The sequence below is a fragment of the Equus caballus genome, chromosome 19, assembly GCF_041296265.1.
Source record: "Equus caballus isolate H_3958 breed thoroughbred chromosome 19, TB-T2T, whole genome shotgun sequence".
Lineage (NCBI taxonomy): Eukaryota > Metazoa > Chordata > Mammalia > Perissodactyla > Equidae > Equus > Equus caballus.
In genome coordinates, this window is record NC_091702.1 from 54,652,299 (window position 1) to 54,672,425 (window position 20,127).

General features: G+C 39.8%; 1 protein-coding gene across 9 annotated transcripts in view; it reads left to right on the forward strand.

The window, feature by feature from the left end:
• Positions 1 to 1,768: 1,768 nt before the first annotated feature.
• CFAP44 (cilia and flagella associated protein 44) overlaps positions 1,769 to 20,127 on the forward strand; it is a 105,218-nt gene continuing 86,859 nt past the window's right edge. For 4 of the 9 annotated variants that reach the window (XR_011429284.1, XR_011429285.1, XM_014732886.3 and 1 more), the window contains exons 1-5: positions 7,218 to 7,351; positions 8,539 to 8,643; positions 13,947 to 14,102; positions 14,366 to 14,525; positions 18,396 to 18,558. Coding sequence is in view for 5 of the 9 variants with exons in the window: in XM_014732886.3 (XP_014588372.2) it covers positions 7,303 to 7,351; positions 8,539 to 8,643; positions 13,947 to 14,102; positions 14,366 to 14,525; positions 18,396 to 18,558 (633 nt within the window). In the remaining 4 variants the exon portion in view is untranslated. Of the gene's footprint in view, positions 2,326 to 7,217; positions 7,352 to 8,538; positions 8,644 to 13,946; positions 14,103 to 14,365; positions 14,526 to 16,791; positions 16,895 to 18,381; positions 18,559 to 20,127 lie in introns of those variants that run through there. The other 5 variants (XR_011429286.1, XM_023623762.2, XM_070243817.1 and 2 more) reach the window with 4 other exon arrangements.

Here is a 20,127-nt window from a genome sequence, read left to right on the forward strand (position 1 = left end):
CAGATTTTTTAGACATTCTGCAGTAAATTTATTGTGTTTTTCTCAGATTAACAGTTGGACCCGGTGCTTTAAATTTAGAGGTATTTCACCTGAAAAGATGTTTGGAGATTGAGAGAAAATAATCAAGCATGTTATTTGAAAATGTAACATGCTGTTTAGAAATAGGTTTATGCTATGTTTTCTGACTTCTCAGACAACCTGGATATACTATTTAATAGTTAATAGCAAGGATAATGGTTGTTTATTTTTTATGCGGAGAATACTTGACTAAAGAGAACATCTTGATATTACCAACAAATGCATGGTGTAGGTTTTTGGAAAGTTATTGTGTAAGATTATGGAAACCAATAAACACAAAATATTGTACAGTCATTTTTTTCTTATTAACTTTATTTGGAAACAATTTATATACAATAAACTATATCTGTTTAAAGAGGACCATTCATTGACTTTTGGGAGTTGTATATACCCATGAAACTACCACCACAATTAAAACACAACATTTCTATCATCTCCAAAAGATTCCTCCTGTTTCTCTGCAGTGCATGCTCCTCTTTGCTCCGCCCCTGGGCGGCCAATGATCTGGTTTTGGTCATCATAGATTTGTTTGCATTTCATATAAATGGAATCATACATTATGTACTATTTTGTGTCTGGCTTCCTTCACTCATAGTTGAGATTCATCCATGTTGTGTGTATTACAACATGTAAATTTTTTTCTTCTGAGATATTTTACTTCTGAGTAAAGATATTTATCCATTCACCTGTCAGTGGCCATTTGGGTTATTTCCAGTTTTTGGCTATGATGAATAAAGCTCCTATGAATATTTGTGTACAAGGCTTTGTATGGTCAGGATTTTTTGTTTCTCTTGGATTAATACTTTGGCTGTGGAATGGCTTGGTATATGTTTAACTTTTAAAGAAGCTGCTAAACAGTTTTCCAAAGTGGCTGTGCCGTGTTACCTTCCCAACAGCGGTGTAGGAGAGCCCACTTGTTCCACATCCTTCCACATTTGGTGCTGGCTTTTTAATTTTGGTGGGTGTGGAGTGTGTGCACTGTGGTGTGCATTTCCCTGAGGACTACTGTTAAGTATCTTTCCATGTGCTTATTGACCACTCAATAGCTGATGTGAAGTATTCCAAGTCCTTTGCCCATTTAAAAAATGAGGTGGTTTTTTTCTTACTGAATTATAAGAATCTTTTATGTATTCTAGGTACAAAGTCCTATGTCACTTATTATTGTGATGTTTTAGAAACAATGTTCTGTAACCAATAACATTGGGTACTTAAAAATCAGCGGGAGTGCTGTACCACAGAGAGTTAAGAACAAGTGCTAAACCGAGCAATCTGTCAAGCTGGGCCTATACTGTGCGCGCCCAGTCATGCCACCGAGGAGCCCGCAACATAACATCTTATTTACTCTTCAAGGCCAACAGCGGTAACGCAGCGTAAACTAAGTAAATAAATAAGTAAACGAAACTAAAGCCCGGCGATGTATCTTTGCAGATGTTAGTACGCGCTCTGGGCCCCTTTGGGCCGGTTTGTATTATTGGGCAGGTATCTTCGAAAGTATTTAAAAGTCGTTTCATTTAACTATCAATAAAATATCCTTAGTTGATAATAAACTGGTAGAATGCTGGGCTTTTCTGTCCGGCTTTGAACCGGAGTCATGGGCCACGAAATAGCGGGAACCACAGCGAGACACGGATCGAGGTTCCCTGCCGCACCGCCTGGGGCAGTCTCTGCGAGCCGCCTCGGGACGGCGCATGCGCCTCACCGCCCGTCCGTCTCCGCGCTCCAGGAGGCGGGGCGGCGTTGCCGTGGTAACCGCAGTAAACGGAGGACCTGGGAGGAGGCTGTGGCTAGGAACGCGCGTCCGCGGTCGGTGCCTTAGGTAAGTTTGGACCCCAGCAGTCGGGCTGTTCCCGCGACCTCCCCCTCCACTCCGTTAGCGAGTCGAGGAGCAGTGACCTGCACTCGGCCTCCCAGCAGGCTGAGCATGCTTTGCTGAAGCCCATCGCTTCGTTCTCCCTGCGGATCAGGGCTACAGCCGCTTGAGTGACTCGCACTCGCGGGCATGGAGCCAGACACTGTGGATACAGAGTGGACGCGGTGCCTGCCTGCAGGAGCTCACAGGCCGGCTGGGCGGACGACAGCAGGCAGCAGGAGGACGAGTTAGACCGCGCCAAGCCCGGGCGGGGGGTCTCGGGGGATAGGGCCTGGTTCTGGGGTCAGGCAAGCCACCCCGCCCTACACCTTGCTGTGTGACACTTGGCAAGTTGACCCCTCCGCACTTCAGTTTCCTCATCTCTAAAACAGAAGATGGTAATGCTTACCTTGTGGGGTTCTTGTTATAATTAAATAGGTTTATGCAGGTAAAGTGCGCAGCACATGCATGGCGTGTAGTAGGTGTACAACAGACATTTGTTGCATACAAGTACTCACTGTGACCAGCCAGTCGTGAGTTGTTGGGTGGCTACTGCCAAAAACTTTTGAGAAGGAGAAGGAGCTAAGGAGGGGGAAGGAGACAGGAGATGAGCTACAGACCCTAAGATGAAGGACCTTTATGCCATGCGAAGGAATCTGAGTTCTTATCTATGGCATTGGGGAGCCATTAAAGGTTTTAAAGATGACGAGAGGCACATTAAAAGCTATATTTTAGAAATACAAGAGGCAGTATAGAAAGTGGATTAGAGAAGGAAGTGAGAAGACATGAGGCTGTGGTAATGGTAGAGGTGAGATGAGGAGGACCAGAACTAGGGTGGTGACAATGGGAACAGAAGGGAGGAGATGAATTCAAAAGGCTTAATAGCTGGACACTTAGCAACAGGACTCGGAAACCAATTGCATAAGTTGAGTGAGAGGGAAGAATTCAAAGAGTAACTGCTCTGCTCTCTCATCTGTAAAATGTACCTAACTCAGTTGTTTTGAGAAATGTATGAAACAATATGTGTAAGAATCCTTAGAGCTGTGCTTGACACATGGTAAACACTCAAAAAACGTGAGCTACTGTTATTCTCTCCACAGTTGTTTTTCACATTGGAAAGTAAAAACTGAGCATCTGTTTTATACAACAATCTGCATGAGTCTTAAGGTGACCAGCTCTGGCACTCTGCTGAGATGGAGTGTTTGAGTGTGTGAGAGCGAGGACTGACCCTGGAATCTAGTGAAGGAATCTGAGTGATGGCACCTTGGGGAGTACTCTGTCTGGCTTCCAGCCAACCTCCTTCTGGTAACACACCCCACTGCATCACTGTGTACTATGACTTTCTTTTTTCTTTGCACTTCTCCGGGGTTGACCTAAAACTTGACAGTCTGCCTAACGAGTTGGTCAACAGAATTGGCCATAGGCTGGACCAATGAGTCTGAGTCTAATGCAAGTAGATTTAAGACAGTTCTGCAAATAGACTCCCAAACCCAGCTAGTTCAGTTGTATAACATAGGATGTGGTTAGGAACACATGAGTAAGGTTTAGTCATTCTAGTTGGTTTCAACCTGATTTTGATGGGTCAGTATATGATGAGACTGCACTGTCCCCAAAAGATCATGTAATATTAGCCTACCTTAAAGGAATACAAGGTCCCCAACAGGTAAAGTGATACTTCCTCTCTTCTGGAAAGTGTCCAGATCCTTCAAAGAAGATACAAAATTGGGAAGGAATGTATGGTGCATTGGGATTAACTTCTTGAGCTATCAGGATGCTGAAAAGAGTTGAAACCATGTTAGTGAGGAATAATTGAAAGAATTGGGATGCTTTCAGTGGGAAAAGAGGGGATCTAGAGAGACAAGCGAATCAGCTACAATGATTTGATTGGCTATAGTACACAGAAAAACTTGTTCTATGTGTTCTCTGAAGAACAAGGGCCAAATGGATCCAAGTTGCAGAGACAAAGATTTTGGCTTAATATAATATGAATTAGAGTTGAGCATTAACAGAATTGCTCGCCCTCTTACCTGGAAGGTTTAAATCGAAGCTGACTGATCATCTGTTGAAGCGCTCTTTCATTTGTTCATTTATTCAGGAATTAATACATTTATCCCTTCAACCATTTTGCACACTAAGTGCCTCCGTGCCAGGCACTGTTCTTACAGATTTACTGTATTAACTTGCTGAGATCTCAGAACAACCTTATGAAGTATGTGCTGCACTTCACAGATGAGAATGCTAAGGCGCAGAGAGGTTAAGCACTTGTTTAACGCCTCAGGGCTATTAAGAGGAAGAGCCAGGCTTCAAGCCCAGTGATTCTGACTCTAGCCTGATGTTCTCAGCCCGACCAACACCCTAGACTGCTTTTCTCAGGGTGCTGGGCTCCACGATGTAGATGTGTGACTTATATTGGGTGGGAGGTTGGACTAGATAAGACCTCTTTCAACTCTGAAGATTCCATTATCCTATTTATTGAGCCGTAGCTATATCAAAAAGAAGGTGTAATCACTGTAGTAAAAACAACTACCATTTTTGAGTACTTACTAGGTGTTTTATATAAATCCATGGTCCTTAACCCTGATTCTTATCCTTGGCTGCACAAAAGAATCACAAAGGGAGCAAGACTCTGAGAATTGTCTGTTGTAAAAAGTTTTCCACGAGATTCTATGGGTATAAAAGATCTCATTGAATGCTAACTATAACTCTGCCAGACAACCTTATCATTCCCATTTTACATATAAAATGACTACAGGTTAAATGACCCTAGGGTCTTGGCCCTTGGCCAAGTCAACCTTTTTCTTTGGACAAAGTGGGATGTGAACCCAATTATCTGGTGCCAAAGCCTCAGCAGATCAGAATACAACTTCCCAACCCCTTCATTCTAAAACAACAGAAACAAGCAAACAAAACCCATCTCACCAATTACACTGCTGGTCTCCCAGAGCCCAGGAGCCCCTCCTACCTGACCTGCTCCACCACTCTGCACAGGTTCTTCAGTCACCCTTTATGACCCAGAGCAGCTAAGAAAGGATCTCAATATTTTTTGTCTGGTATAGCTAGTTCAGAACATGGGGCAAATTCCTTGGGCTCTAGTATTTTCTTCAGCAGTGTACACAAACTGACGTTAACTGGTTTGTGATATGAAAGCTTATCGCATGGTAGTATTAGCCACTTGAGGACTGTATTGTTTATGAGAGCACAGAATAAAGTGTGACTCTTTTGTCTGGACACCGATTTGCCTTCTGTTGTGGTTCAAATCTTCTGTCTATAGACTGCTTCAGTTACCATAAATGTTTCTTACCGATTTTATGATTAACTTATGGGTAAGTTTGTTAGGTCTTACAGGCTCTTTATTAGAATATATATCCAGTTAAAGTTCAGTTATAGCATGTTAAAAATAAATATATTTAGAAAAGAGAAGACTAAAAGGTGGGAAATGATCTCATGAAGCTTTAATTGGTGGGAAGCAGGAAAGAAAACTATGAGATTTAAATCAGTGAGAGGTGCTTGTCCTACCATTGCTGGCTTTGAAGGGGTCATGAGCCAGGGAATGTGGGCAGCTTCTGGAAGGTTAGAACAACTCCTGGCCTACAGCCAGCAAGAAAACAAGGACTTCAGTCCTACGACGGCATGCAACTGAATTCCGCCAACAACCTAAATGAGCCTGGAAATAGGCTCATTTCCTCCCAGAACCTTCAGAAATGAAAGTAACTCTGCCAATACTTTGATTTCAACCTTGTGAGACTTAAGCAGAGAACTGGCTGAGTCACAACTGTGCCCCGGCTTCTGACCCAAAAACCATGAGATAATAACTGGGTGTTACTTTAAGCTGCTGAAGTTGTATGGCAGCAATAGAAACCTAAAACAATAGCTGTTTATAGACTGAAGTGTTATTGAAACGTGCAGACTAAAACTTTTTGTTTAGTTCTTAATTGATTAGCAACAATAGAATATTGGTTCAGTTTCCTTGGCAAGCCCAGCGACTGCCTTGCCTCCACTTACTTGGGGCCTGTACCATGGCAACCTAGAGAGTACTTTAGTTTCCTTCCAATACCTTAATTGTTGATTTTTATTAAGGAAATCTTTATCTAGAGTCACTTCAGTCATGAGTATCATACCATCCTGGTTCTGGTCAGCCTGAGCTGCATCTGAATCAATGATTTAGAAGAGAAGTTTATTCTGAGACTATGTTAAAAGAAAATTGTCAAGTTCTTCTTAGATTGTAGACTATTTAAGGTCAGGGGCTCTATATTGCTCACCTTTGTGTCCTCTGCAGTGCCTAGCATAATACCATTTGTATATAAATATGCTCAATGGTTTTAAGACTTGAACAGGTTTAAATTATAAAGAACTTGAAAGCAAGGAAGAAAATGGCACTTAGGTATATTTGTAGCTATCTGAACAAGTTTACCAACCGTATGTGATAATCTGCAGCCAAGCTGTAGTAACTGACATTGCCTTGCACTGTCCATTACTTTTTAGTTGTTTAATTATTATAATTAATTATTCAATTTTTTTTTTGAGGAAGATTAGCCCTGAGCTAACATCTGCTGCCAATCCTCCTTTTTTTTTTTGCTGAGGAAGACTGGCCCTGAGCTAACATCTGTGCCCATCTTCCTCTACTTTATATGTGGGATGCCTGTCACAGCATGGTTTGCCAAGCAGTGCCATGTCCGCACCCGGGATTTGAACCAGTGAACCCTGGGCCACCGAGAAGCGGAACATGTGCACTTAACCGCTGCACCACCTGGCTGGCCGCTATTCAATTATTTGTAATTAAAATGACTTGTACAAACCGATAACTTGTACAACGTGGAAAGCAAGTCTGTGTATCCAAGTTGGAAGGAACAGGAACTGAACTGGGTGATAGAATTTGGATTTTAAAAGATCTTGCTGCTTAAAAATTTTCTATTATTTGATTCCTACACACCTCCCAACCCCCGTGGGCATATAGTCTACAATTAGGTGAGAAGCAGGAAGGAAGGGAGGGAGAGAGGAAGGGAGGGAGAGATGAAGAAAGGAAGGAAGGAGAGAACAACAACTGAAAAAAGAAAAGAAAAAAGCATCACATACACACATGCACATATACACAAACACACACATACATTTCCTAAAAGGTAAACATCATCTTGGTAACTCAGAAAAATGGCTCCAAAGTACTAAACACAAAATTTAATAACATAATTAGCATCTTAGGATGTATCTTTCTTGAAAATAGTTTGTAGGAAAAACATTTGAACAATATACTACTGTCCCTCAAATCAAGAGAAGGCGTTATTGTGATGTCACTGCAAGAAAACAGATGGAATGAACCCTCGTGTCCAGAAGAAGGGAGGTAGTAGGTCATTCTGCACTCTCCGCTGATCATGTAGTGTATGTCATATCTGCTTTGGGCATACTTACCTTTCTTCAGAGACCAGGAAGGTATAATAACGCACTACTTCAATTAATTCTCACAGCCCCCTCATAAACAGTTTTTTCTTGATTCCTGTTTTAAAGTTGAGGAATTGAGGTAAATTTTAATTAGCTGGTTATGTGGCAAAACTGGGATTCAAACCTGAATCTAACCACAAATCTGCTCCAAATAGAACCACGGTTCTCTTCTGCCTGCCAGCCACGCCGTAGGAGAACGCTGAGGAAAGTGAAGTGAAGACTTCGAAGGAAGATAGAGAAGGTGTTTTCAAAGACTTGAAGAGCTGCAATGAAGAGAGGGACAGAGAACAGGGAGTGTTGTGTCGCTCCCTTCCTTGAAACCCTTCAGTGGCTTTCAGTTGCCATAGAAATAAGTTCTAAACTCCTTAGAAAACTTAGAGACAATTTTATGATCTGCTACCTGCCTCCTCTTCAGTGTCCATTCCCCGCTCCCGCTTTAGCCAGTAGCTTACTTGCAGCCCTTCACAGTCACAACCCTCTCTCTGAAGCTCCCTCTGCCTAATATACTCTTTCCTCTTCTATCCCTGGCCAGCCTCTGCTCATCACCTGTATCTCACCGTACCTCTTCCTTAACCCCCAGACATAGTTTAATCTTCTTTCTATACATGCCCACAGCACCTGCTTCTTTCCTTTGTTTAGCACTCATTATATTTTAATGGCTTGTTTATTTCTAAACAAGAAGCTCCACAAAGTTAGGGCTCCTTTCTCTCTAGTTCAGTACTGCAATTTAGTGCCTAACATAAGACTTGATACATACTAGGTGCCCTCAAGAAATATTTTCAAATGGAAATTGATTAATAATATCAGGGGAATTTGATGATGGGAAGAGGAAGAGGAGGGGATGAACCAAAGAAAGGATTAATTTTGATGGTGGAGCATTTAGGGAAAAGACGGACCTGGGTGGTGTTTCACTGTGGACCTCTGGAAAGGCCGAGGGCACCACCATGACAAGTTTGCCAGGAGAAAGGGAATGGCTGACTATATGTTGCAGTTCTGCAGAGGTCTCTGCTGGTGGCTGTACCTCCTGCTGGTGAAATCATCTCAGATACTGTGCAAACTTACGATTATCACCACATGTGGTGTTTGGTGCTTGTGGAATTTGTTAGGGGAAAAAAATCTGTGAATGATTTCTATTTTACAGCTTTATCCCTTTCTCTATCTCAATTTTGCCCTTACAGGGAAAATGAAGGAGCCAGATGATCAGGACACTGATGGGGGGAAATCAGACAGATCAAAGAGTGATAGAAGGCCGTCCCAGGGGTCCTCTAAATCTGAACCAAGATGTAAGTAAAGATGATAATATACGCTTAGGTTTTTTACCATTTAATTTAGGTAAAATAGTTTTTAAAGAGTGCGTATCTAAGTTTTTACAACAGAAATGGTTTACTTGTTTAATTCCCTTACTAAACTCTAAGTTCTTTAAGAGCAGAGCCTGTGTTTTCGTCATTCTATCTCCATCTCCTGGGCACGTAGAAGTTACTATCATCTCTACATTGATAATCAGCTGTCTGCACATCTGGTCTTGCTCTCTCCTGTGGGGTCTACAAAGTCTTCCATGGGCTTTTCCAGTACAGTGTAGTGGAAAGAAAGCTGGGCTTTTGTTTTGAGTCCTGGGTCTACCACTTAGAGATGCTTGATCTGGGATAAATTATTTCACCTCTCTGAGCCTCAATTTTCTCACCCATTAAAATGACAATTGTGAGCTGTTTGAGGGTTAAATTGGAAAACATGCGGAAAGATATAATAGATTGCAAACAGAAGAGAAAGTGAGGGATTTTGTAATAGGATTTTTGAAAGATGGTTGGCTCTTTCTGACTGGGCATCATGGTGTTAGATATCTTAGTGGAATCTTAACTTTTTAGGTTCTAAACCTAAATATAGTTTCAGAAATTTAATTTTGACTATTCACCTAGAGGAGATCAGGTCCTGGGCAAATCAATTCACTTACAAAATTTACGTTAAATTCTTTCCATCTGTCTGAGACATGTCCCGTAAATCCAGGATTTCTCCATATCATGTTTTATTTTAGATGTTTGCCTTCTCCTGCTGGGACTCAGAACAAGGATTTCTGCTCAAGCCTTCCTGTGCAAGTCTCCTCCTTACCACCACTAGAGTTTTCTTTCCGAAAGATATGATTATATCACTCTCCTCAAAAACTTTAGTTTCCTTCTCTCTTGTTTGTCCATTTCCACTTTTCTCCATTCCCTAAGTTTCTGACACAGGATTGTCTCCTTTTTGGTTTCCTGGATGGGTGGATTGAAGGACCATGTCCTTTGTCCAGCACAGCTTCAGGATCTCCCTTTCTTCCGTCAGAACTCTTTGGGGTGGTTCTTATCAAACGTGGCCGGGCCCTGTGCTCAGCTCGTAAATTAGTTCATACGTCATGGGTTTTAGGATCCTAAATGCTAACGTGAAATAATTTGCTGGCACCTTGACACCGTCTACCCTGGTGCTGTGAGAAAAGATCTCTGCCACATACCTGATAGCTGCTTTTTTACTTTCCTGGAGACCTTACCTTGTTCTCAGTTTTGCTAAAAGATCTGAGCGACTTCTTACTCTTTAGAATTCTAATGCAAAGTGAATCAATTTCTTGGTTTTCCAGAGAGAGTAAAGTAGACTCTTCCTCGTACTCAGCAAGGAATTTCTGCTGTAACTGAGTTCTATTAAGAAATTTAGGCCAAATGTAGCAGCAAAACCTTCAGCGTTTCTTACAAGAGTGAAGGACTGTTAGTTACTAAAACATTGATTTCTGATTCTTATCAAAGGACTAAATTATCTGGTCTAATATAATAAATTGGGAAGGATTTTGGTCTCTTCTGTCTTCAAAAATATTTTGTGTAGAATTGCTATTATTTCTCCTTTAAGTGTCCAGTAGAATTTACCAGTGAAGTATCTGGGCCTGTAATTTTCTTAGTGGGAAAATTTTTAACTATGAATTCAATTTATTTAGTAGATAAAGGGTTGTCTATTTCTTCTTTAGTAGGTTTTCTAAATTTGTATCTTTCATAGAATTTGCACATTTCTTCTAGATTGTAAAATTTGCTGGTATAACTGTAGAATCTATGTTCATTCCTGATATTAGAGATTTGTGTTGTTTCTCTTATATTTCTTGATTGGTCTAGCTACATGTTTATAATTTTGTCAGTCTTTTCAAAGAATAAGATTTTGGCTTTACTAATTTTCTCTGTTGTTTGTTGGCTTTTTATGTCATTGATTCTTGCTTTTATTTTTATTATTTCTATTATTTATTATTTTTATTATTTCCTTTCTTTCTTCTACTTATTCTATTTTGTTTTATCTTTGCTTTTCTTTTTCTAGTTTCTTAAGGTGGAACTTTAGGTCATTGATTTTTTTTTCTTGTATTCATATACATATGTACTAAAAGCTGTAAATTTCCTTGTAAGGACTGCCTTAGTTGTGTCCCACAAATTTTAATATGTTAGATTTTAATTATTATTTAGTTTTGGAAATATTGTCTAATTTCTTTGTTGATTTCTCCTTGACCTATACATTATTTTTAAGCGTGTTGTTTAATTTCCAATATTTGTAGGTTTTCCAGATATCTTATTGTAATTTATTTTTAATATACTTTTGTTGTGATCAGAGAATACACATATTCTGTATTATTTCATTCTTTTAAATCTATTGAAATTTATCTTATGTTCCAGCAAGTGATCTGCCTTGGGGAATGGCCCATGTGCACTTGAATGAGTACCTCATGTTGATAGGTGCAGTGTTTGATAAATATCAAGTTGGCATGTTTGATAGTGTTGTTCAGATCATCTATGTCTCTACTGAGTTTTTGACTAGTTCTAGCAATTGGTGAAAAATGTGTATTACTATAATATTAATTAAGTAAACTGTAAAGTTAAGGATATATACTATAATACCTGAAACAGCCATTAAAAAAAAAACAAAAATAGCTAAAAAGCCAACAGAAATTAAAATGGAATTCTAAATAAATAATCTAAAAGGATAAGAATAAACAATCTAAAAGAAAATAGGAAAGGAGGAAAAGGGAAAAAAGGAGGAGTGGGAGGGGCACACACAGAAAATAAGTAATTGGATATTAGACCCAAATTCAACCCTGTTGATAATTACATTAGCTATTAATTGACTAAACATTCACATCAAAAAGGCAGAGATTATCAGAATGGCGAATAAAAGCAAGATCCCACTACAGTCATGTGCTGCATAATGACATTTTGGTCAACAATGGACAGCATATATAACGGTGGTTCCATAAGATTAGTACCATATAGCTTAGATGTGTAGTAGGCTATACCTTGTATGTTTGTGCAAGTATACTCTATGATGTTTCCACACTGATGAAATTGCCTAGTGACACATTTCTCAGAATGTATTCCCATGATTAAGTGATGCATGTTTGTATTAACATTTTGAGAATTATTGTGATGTTTGTGGGAGACACACTTTAAAGATACAAATAAGTTGAATGTAAATGAATGGAAAAAGATATATAATGCAAACAGTAAGCAGTGCCTATATTAACAGCAGATAAAATGGACTTCAAGACAAGGAGTACTACCAGTGACACAGAGGGACATTTCCTAATGATAAAAGGATCAATACATTAGGAAGACACAACAATCATAGATATGTATGCACCTAATAACGGAGCATCACAATACTTTAAACAAAAATAGGCAGAATTAGAGAACTAAATAATTCCACAATCATAGTAGGAGAGCAGTCTGGTACTAGGTACTTCATCGTGGCCAAAGTGGAAGTCCCAACTAATAATTTTTGTATGTTGTTTTTACATGCAGTAACCCTGCTGACCTCTTTAAAAAATTATAATAAATTATAGGTAGTTCTGACAGATTTCCTATGTGCACAATCATATCATTTGCAGGCTTCCTCATTGTGTTCCCAATCTCACAGAGAAGGAGGAGGTAAGCAAGGAACCAGAAAGGCCAGCTGTATTTGCAGGAGGCAGTCTGTGCCTGGGGCGGCTGGAGAGGAGAGGCACCATACCTTCCTATTTCCATTGGCTAGAGGGAAGAAAAAACTAAAGAAACTCACATATAAAATCCTGGATCATAAAACAAAAATTTTAGCTGGCTCTTTCTGAGATCTGTGACTGTGGTATCTCCCCTCCTTGGTCAACCACCCTTTGCCTCCTCCTGCACCCATCCTTGTTCAGTCTCTACTAATTTTTCCAGCCCTTGCACCAGCCAGCCCTGCCACCAATTTCTGATTTGGGGTTTTAATGGCTTCTAGTTCTACGAAAAATGCAGTTTGTTTTTGTGGCTTTCATTTCCTATGGTGATTCTAGATTATTTCCAAGAATAGAAAGGCAAATGCTGATTTAAACTTCAGACCATAATCTTTCCACTTGTCTATTTTGGGATTATAAAAATCATAAATGTCCTCAGTCATCACTGAGTTGCCTAGATCTGCTGCTTCACCAACCTGATTTAATGTGTCTACTTTCTACCAAATTAGGTTTTTTCCAAACTCCACTTTTTATGTCAGTGGAACAACCTTTCTACCAAGCTCAGAATATTCATTATTTTTTTTTTTTCATTATTTACTCTCCTTCATCTGTATTGGCTGCCAATTCCTTTAGCAGCGATTACCTCATCCCAGTGGCAGCCTAACTCATCTAATGGCAGCTTTACCTCCTTTCCCAGGGGGAGGCCAGCAGATGGAGTGTTGAGCTTTTAATACCCTCATCTTGAAATGGGAAAATAGTCTTTGATTGAGATGGTAACAAGAAAGAGCTAATGGTATTACTGGAGAGAAGTTACCCAGGACCCTCTCTTGAGGGAATTCAAACAGTGTGGTCCATTTAGGTACCCAGGGTTGTTTTTCCTTCCTGTTGTCCAGCTAATTGGCTTGGCCCAACTTTCCTGTCTCATTCGTATTAGTCTTGGGCCTTATTCCTAATTTTTTAACCTCATCTCAGATAGGTCTGCTACATGGCTCTATTCTGTTTCTGGCATACTTGGCATTTCTGCCTTGTTCTTCTGAAAGTGCACCCAGCCCTTTCACCTGCTTGGCGTGATAAATTTAGCCATACCCATATTTGGACTTGATCTGAATGTGACTTACACCTAGGGCCACTCTTCCTCCATTCAGTTCTATTTCCCTTCTAGCTTGTCCTGAAGCAAATATTCTAACTTATTTCTGGGATATCATTCAGAGATAAATAGTCATATGTGGAGAAGGTGATTCTGGAATAAGCATTACTTGTCTCTGACATGAAGGGCCCTTAAATAATAAATGTTGGTAAAATTGAATTGAATTGAAATAATGATAGCAGCATACTGACCAATCTTTTTTTCTTTATCTTTTACTTTCTTGTAAGTATGCAGTGATAGGAAATATACTGGAAATGAAATGAAAATGGAGACTAACTCACAGGGAAGGCTTTTTTTTTTTTTTTTAGAGTTCCAAGAGTGACCAAATAAAATGATTCTCCTAGGAAGTATTAAAAGTATTGAGTATTCAAATTCATTCAGTTCAGAGCACAAACACATTGGCAGTGTTAGCTACTTTGGAAATAAGAAAATGTTTAATTCAAAATTTAGAAATTATTAAAACAAATTATTTTTAATAGCTGCTGTGAAAGAGGATTACAAATTTTTGGAAAATACTACAGATGAAACAGTTACTGAAGGGGAAGAATCCTATTTAGAGGATGATGACTCATATACGGAACATTTGGAAGGCAGTTCAAGTTCACTTCAAGAAGATTATGCGGAAAGCGTTGGAGGTAAGCAGGATGAGTTTTGGGGAGTTGAGAGTTGCTCTTTGAGACTGTTGAAACCACATCCAGCACTCAGCATTCGCCCTGATGCACACAGGCATGTTGACGCTTCCTCCCGTGCTCCCTGGTGGGTGGCAGCCTATCTTCGGGCCAGTAGTAGTACTTACTACCAGAGTATAGTGGACTAGGTACATTTCTCCTGTCTTTGAGAAATATGATTTTAGGATTCACCAGATGCTCTTCTTAGTCAAAGCATTTTAATTTTTTAGAATCTCGGTATATGGAAACCCCTGCCCCAGCTGCGGAAGAGGCAGAGGAAAAAGTTAAGAAGAAAATATCTGAGACCTTCTTCTACTATTATACGCAGCTTGTTTCGACGCCTTTTGTGACTCCGGATTCGAACATACCATTGGATCTTCTCACACTTGTGTATCCACTCCAGTTACATATGTATAATTTTGAGATTTCAGCTTCTTAGGTCAGAGGTTGGCAAACTACATCCCACGGACCAAATCTGGCCTTCTTCCTGTTTTCCTAAATAAAGTTTTATTGGAACACAGCCACACTCGTTTGTTTACATTTTGTCTGGCTGCCATTACACTACAAGGGCAGAATTAAGTAGTTACAACAGAGACCATCTGGCCCACAAAGCCTAAAATACTTACTGCCTGGCCCTTTACAGAAATAGTTTGCCAACCCCTGTTTTAGGTAATTCTAAGAAGCTTGGCTCTTGGAGAAGTTGAGATAGAAATGCATAATCTTAGTTTAAACTAAACTTTTGTTTGATGCCAAACAACCATGAAGAGAAATGATGCTTTTCTGGCTGTCCGTTCGTAAGACATGATGTGAAAGAGACAGAAGACCGCCTATCCTCGTTTACCTCCTCTACCAGCCTGGCATTCCTTTTCACTGCCTGTCGAGTTAAAATCACTGATTTCCCTTCTAGAAACACTGATGTGGCCATTGTCGGGCATTAGTATATTCACGTCCATTTATCAGATGAGTTATCAGAAAAGACAACCCTGAGGAAGTGGGGCACAAAATGACAAGTTTTAGTTGCTCTGGAGAATAAGAGTGAGTAAAGAAATGTCAAGGTGGGGATGATTGACAAGGAGATTTAGTTTTTGTCATGACTTTATGGTGTTAGGTTTATAAAGCAGATAATTAGGAGATGATGTCCACTAAGGCCCTTGGCTAGCAATTTAGTGTGCCTCCTTCAGATGGGCAGTGGTTATGACCACAGGCCCTAAACCACCGACCAGCCTCTTATAAAGGTGTCCTTACAGAGGTAGGGGGTGGACTTCCTGACTCAATTTTGCTTGTTATATAGAAATAGAACACGTTATGATAGCATCTAACCCTATTTCAATCCCAGGTGTAACTAAAACTAATTCACCCATGAATTTTGTCACTTGGAGTTTTCCCTCTTGAGGGCTTCTTTTGGTTTTGGTCATTGGACAAGTTCCTGACAAAAGTCATGCTGTTAGCTTTCTTCTAGCCTATTTTTTTCAAATGGGGTAGTATACGTCAGAGTGACCTGGAAGCTTTTTCTGAAATACACATGCTCTGATACCTTCCTGGACCTTCTGCATCCTTTCCATGTGGAGAGAGGCTTGGGCATATGCACTTTGAAAACGTTTTCCAGGTGGTTTGATTGTGTCACCTTCTCCCAGCCCCGAGCTGCTCCAGGACATAAGGATCTCTGTGTTAGAGAGAGATGCCTAGATTCTAAATAATAGAACAGAGGACTTCAACTTTTGACTCAATGGGTGAATTCTTTCTACTCATGCTGGATGAGTGGCTGCATAAATTATAGACTTGAACACTTTCAAAGCCAGGGAAACCACAAAGTAGCTTTTCCCATTTTTGGATAGCTCACATCATTAGAGAGCTCTTCCACACCTTGAGTCAAAATGTACCTTTTGGGAGCATCGCACGTTAAACTTAGTTCTACTCTCTAGAGATGGAACAAGTATAATCTTTATTTCCTGTGCGAAGCTCCAAGGAAAAAGTCAGCTGTCATGTATGCCCTGTGTTCACTTTTAATCCTTTGTTATATTGAATTTACTTCAGTTTTAAGTTTTGTGTCTTCTAAATCAATTAAGAAACATGTCATTTATGAAATATCACCCAAACTGTAGCATAACATGTAAAAGACATTAAATAGAACTTAACACAGTGTTTAAACACAATGTTAAGGTGGAGGCCCCAGATGGCCGTGAAGAAACAGCGAAGGCCCTGGGTCTCTCACAGGAGGTTAAGAGGCGGCAAGCCAGAGAGAGGACCAGATAAGACAGAGGGAGTCAAAGGCAGATCGGAACACATTTGAACATTTTCAAAGCTCTGGTTGGGACTGCCACTGTCCTATGGGGTTAAAAGGGAAGGATCAGACTCTAGTTATGCATTCACTGATTCATTCAGCAAACATTTATTGAATGTCTAATTGACTCCAGACTCTGTGCTAGGCAATCTAGGAAGCAGACAGGAGGGAGAAGAAGTCTTTGCCCTCAAGCAGATTGTGATTAGAGGGGGAGAGTTTGGGAAGTTACTGGTCCCACCCGTTCTGCATTTAAAAGGGCCTTTAATCAGAGCAGCAGCTAGTAAGAGGGAGTTTCCCCCCTGAAATTAGAGATGATAATATTGCATAAATGATAGCATCTCTGATTCCCAGTGGTCATCCAAGTTAGTGAAGAGCTGGTAACCCACGACTACTCTCCTAGTTACAGAAATACTTTTACTCCTCTGAAGGATTATCTTGGCACCTGGGAAAAGAGGAAGGAGAGCAGGAAGAAGGAAAGGTGAGAGCTGTTGTTTGGGGAAAGGGAAGGAGAGGGCAGGCAAAAGTTCCTGCCCCACACCAGGCTCTGTAAAGATAAGGAGCCTCAGGTTCCGCTCTTTTCATAAGGAGGCCCCAGATGTTCTCTGTGAGGCCTGAATAGCCTCAATTAAATCCTTGGATCACATATTTATTTGCACTTCTATATGAGATTCAATTTTAGGCATTTATGTTTTTATTAAATTTACAAAATTCCTTTTTCTTGAAAAGATCAAATACCCTGAAATGTTCTCTCTCTCTTTCAATTTAACTGTTAGGCCATGAGGGATAGTTACGTTTAGTTGGTTGTAATTTGTATATACTTCCCAATTCAAATTGCATTAATTTAAATTTTCTCTTTTCTACGATCTACATATCATCCTTGTTAAAATTTACATATAATTCTTTCCCTGAAAATGTTTATTTACAAATAAGGGGAATCCTCTAAAACTCAGAATTTTTTTAAACAGGGCTCAAGAAATAAAGATTTCTCCAACGATCCTTCAACTTTTGTGTTCAACAATGAATTCTTGGAAATAAGAATCTATCTACTTAAGATATACTATGGAATATATTTCTTTTGCAAACTATAATTTTTTTAATAGCTTGATCTCATTTAACTTATTACATTTATATCATGGGTTATATTAATTTGAACTTGAATGTAGTAGAAATGTACATTTAAAGGATATTTTCTAACTCAGATTTTTTTTAACCTCTATTTTGAATTAGTGCCGTTTTACTCTATGGCATAGAAGTGCACACATACACACACACACACACACACTCTTCTACACACCCCTACAATCTAATGAGCTCAGAAGGGAAATGTTAGCCTATTCATTACATATATACTTATATACTATATATTATTTAGTCAGTTTTCATAATTTGTCCATATGGATTAAATTTCAATTGTACTTATATGAAGCTTTTGCAGCAGTCACATTGTCACTGGTGTGTCAGAATTTTACAAACATGTCAGAATTTTAAACCTCTTGTCTTTCAGTATTGAAGAAGAGGCCTATGTAATACTTTTACTGCGTTCAGTCCACAAACTGAACAGGCATTGTGAGTAGAAAGGCGACAGAGACACGGACTTCCTCCCGCATCATAATGTGATTTAGTTTTAGTAAGAGAGAGGAAAATGAAATTACTTAGGTGACAGCTTTGCTCTCTATAGTACTCAAATTGAAAGTTTAAGTTTACTTTTTATTGAAAACAAAAATTAATGTGCTTTCAGGATTTCTCTAGGAACATTAAAATAGTAACTAAATTAGAGTAGGAGGATTTTTACCTAATTTAAAAACAAAATTGCATGAGTAATACATAAAAGAATTCTGAGTTTCAGAGTAAAATTCAACTACTTCAACCTCAAGTCTTTATCCAAGAATATGGATTTTAAAAATATGTTTATTTCATTACTTTGCCTTTCTCTAGGATGGTGACTGTTTCACTCCTTTTCCTTAGCAACTGTCCCTCAGACATTCCTTTGGTTATGACTGCAGAAAGCGAGCCAACCTACAGCTTTTGGACAACAACACTGTGCTGTACGTAGCTGGGAACCAGCTCATCCTTCTGAATTTGAAAACCAAGGAACAGATCTACCTGCGAAGTAGCAGTGGTACAGGAATTGGCGTCATTGGGGTATGCCTTTAGTAACTTAGGAAAAAAAAAACCCATCTTTTTTGATTCTTCTGTGGACCAGCCAGTTAGGTGCCAACACCACGTGCGATGTTATGGCATCACATGAGATGCACAGCAGTCTGTATTCTAAGGCATTTTCAATTCAACGATTACAACCACGATGTTCATTGATATTATCTCCGTGGATTATTATAATATTAACAATATTATCATCCCATTTGCAGATAGGGAACTGGGGCTTATAGAGGTTAAGTGACTTCCCCACAGTTGGGCAGTCTTTTTCACATTGAATGCTATGTTGCTATTCTGAAAAAATAGTGAGATGAATAACACAAATGATAATTCAAATAATAATTAGAGATAAATGCCAGATAAGATTTAAGTACATAACTGAACATCAGGAGATGAAGTATTTTGTACATTCAGTAGCTCAGTTGACGAGAGGCTTTGTGTGTGGTGTGAAGCCTGTTTCTTCCTTCTGCCTCATGTGTCTGTCTCTATCGGTCATCTTCTTTCTTGTTTCTTCAGCCTCTATCTCCTTAGGTTTTTCATCCTCAGCATAAAAACATACTAAATTAACATGTTCTCCTTTTAAAAGGCCCCTCTGTAACCACGTGTTCTCTTTACCCCCTGAGTTTTGATCTTCCCTTCAAAGCCAAGCTTCTGCTGTCTTTTTTCCCGTCACCTGGCTGAAATTGTCCTTACTAAGGTGACCCCTGGACCTCTTAGTAGCCAAATCTGAAGAATGTCTTTCTGACTATATCTTACCTGACCTTTCCATAGCACTTGGCCCTGTCATCCAGCTTTTCCCTTGGCTCTTTTTCTATCTGTGCTCCCTAAACGTAGGTGTCCCTCGATCTGCTCGCACCAGTGACAGCCTCAGGGACTTCTCGGTGTCTGTGGCATCATGAGAGGGGCATCTGTTGAGATTATGCTATATGAGACAGTGAGGGAAAGGAGGAGAAATATGCAGGGTTTTGGGTTCATACAAGCAGCAGTTCCATATGAGATGCCCAAGATGGCTTCTAGAAGGATCGCGATCCAAAGAGAAGTCTGCCTGCTGTTGCCCTTCCTGCTGGGTGTGAGCAGACCAGACAGAAGTGGAAGGTGTAGGGTTTGCTTCACAGCACCCTGCTGAGGCAGAGGACTTCCAGCAGAAAGGCCGATGTGGCTCCAACAGAGAGACTGGGCCAGGCTAGCAGGGAGTAGTGGGAAATTTTTTTGATTAGCATAGATGGGACCTGACAGGACATTTAGATTAGAAGTGGAGGTGAGTGAGGAGGTTCTGGAGATTCTTGATTTGAGGAGAGAAGCAGGGACATGGCAATGGGAATGGAGAAGGTGAGGAAAATCTGAGACCCACAAATAGAACTTAGATTGGCTATGGAAACAGGATATAGTGAGATGGAGGAGTGAAAGATAACCTGGAATTTATTTTTTACTTGATCATCTACCTCTATATAGCGTGTGTACGTAAGAAAGTCCCTCCTTAGGGAGTTTGTTTTAAGACCAATAAATGAATTCAGCCAGAACTTATTATATAACACTATGTGTCCAACACTACTCAGA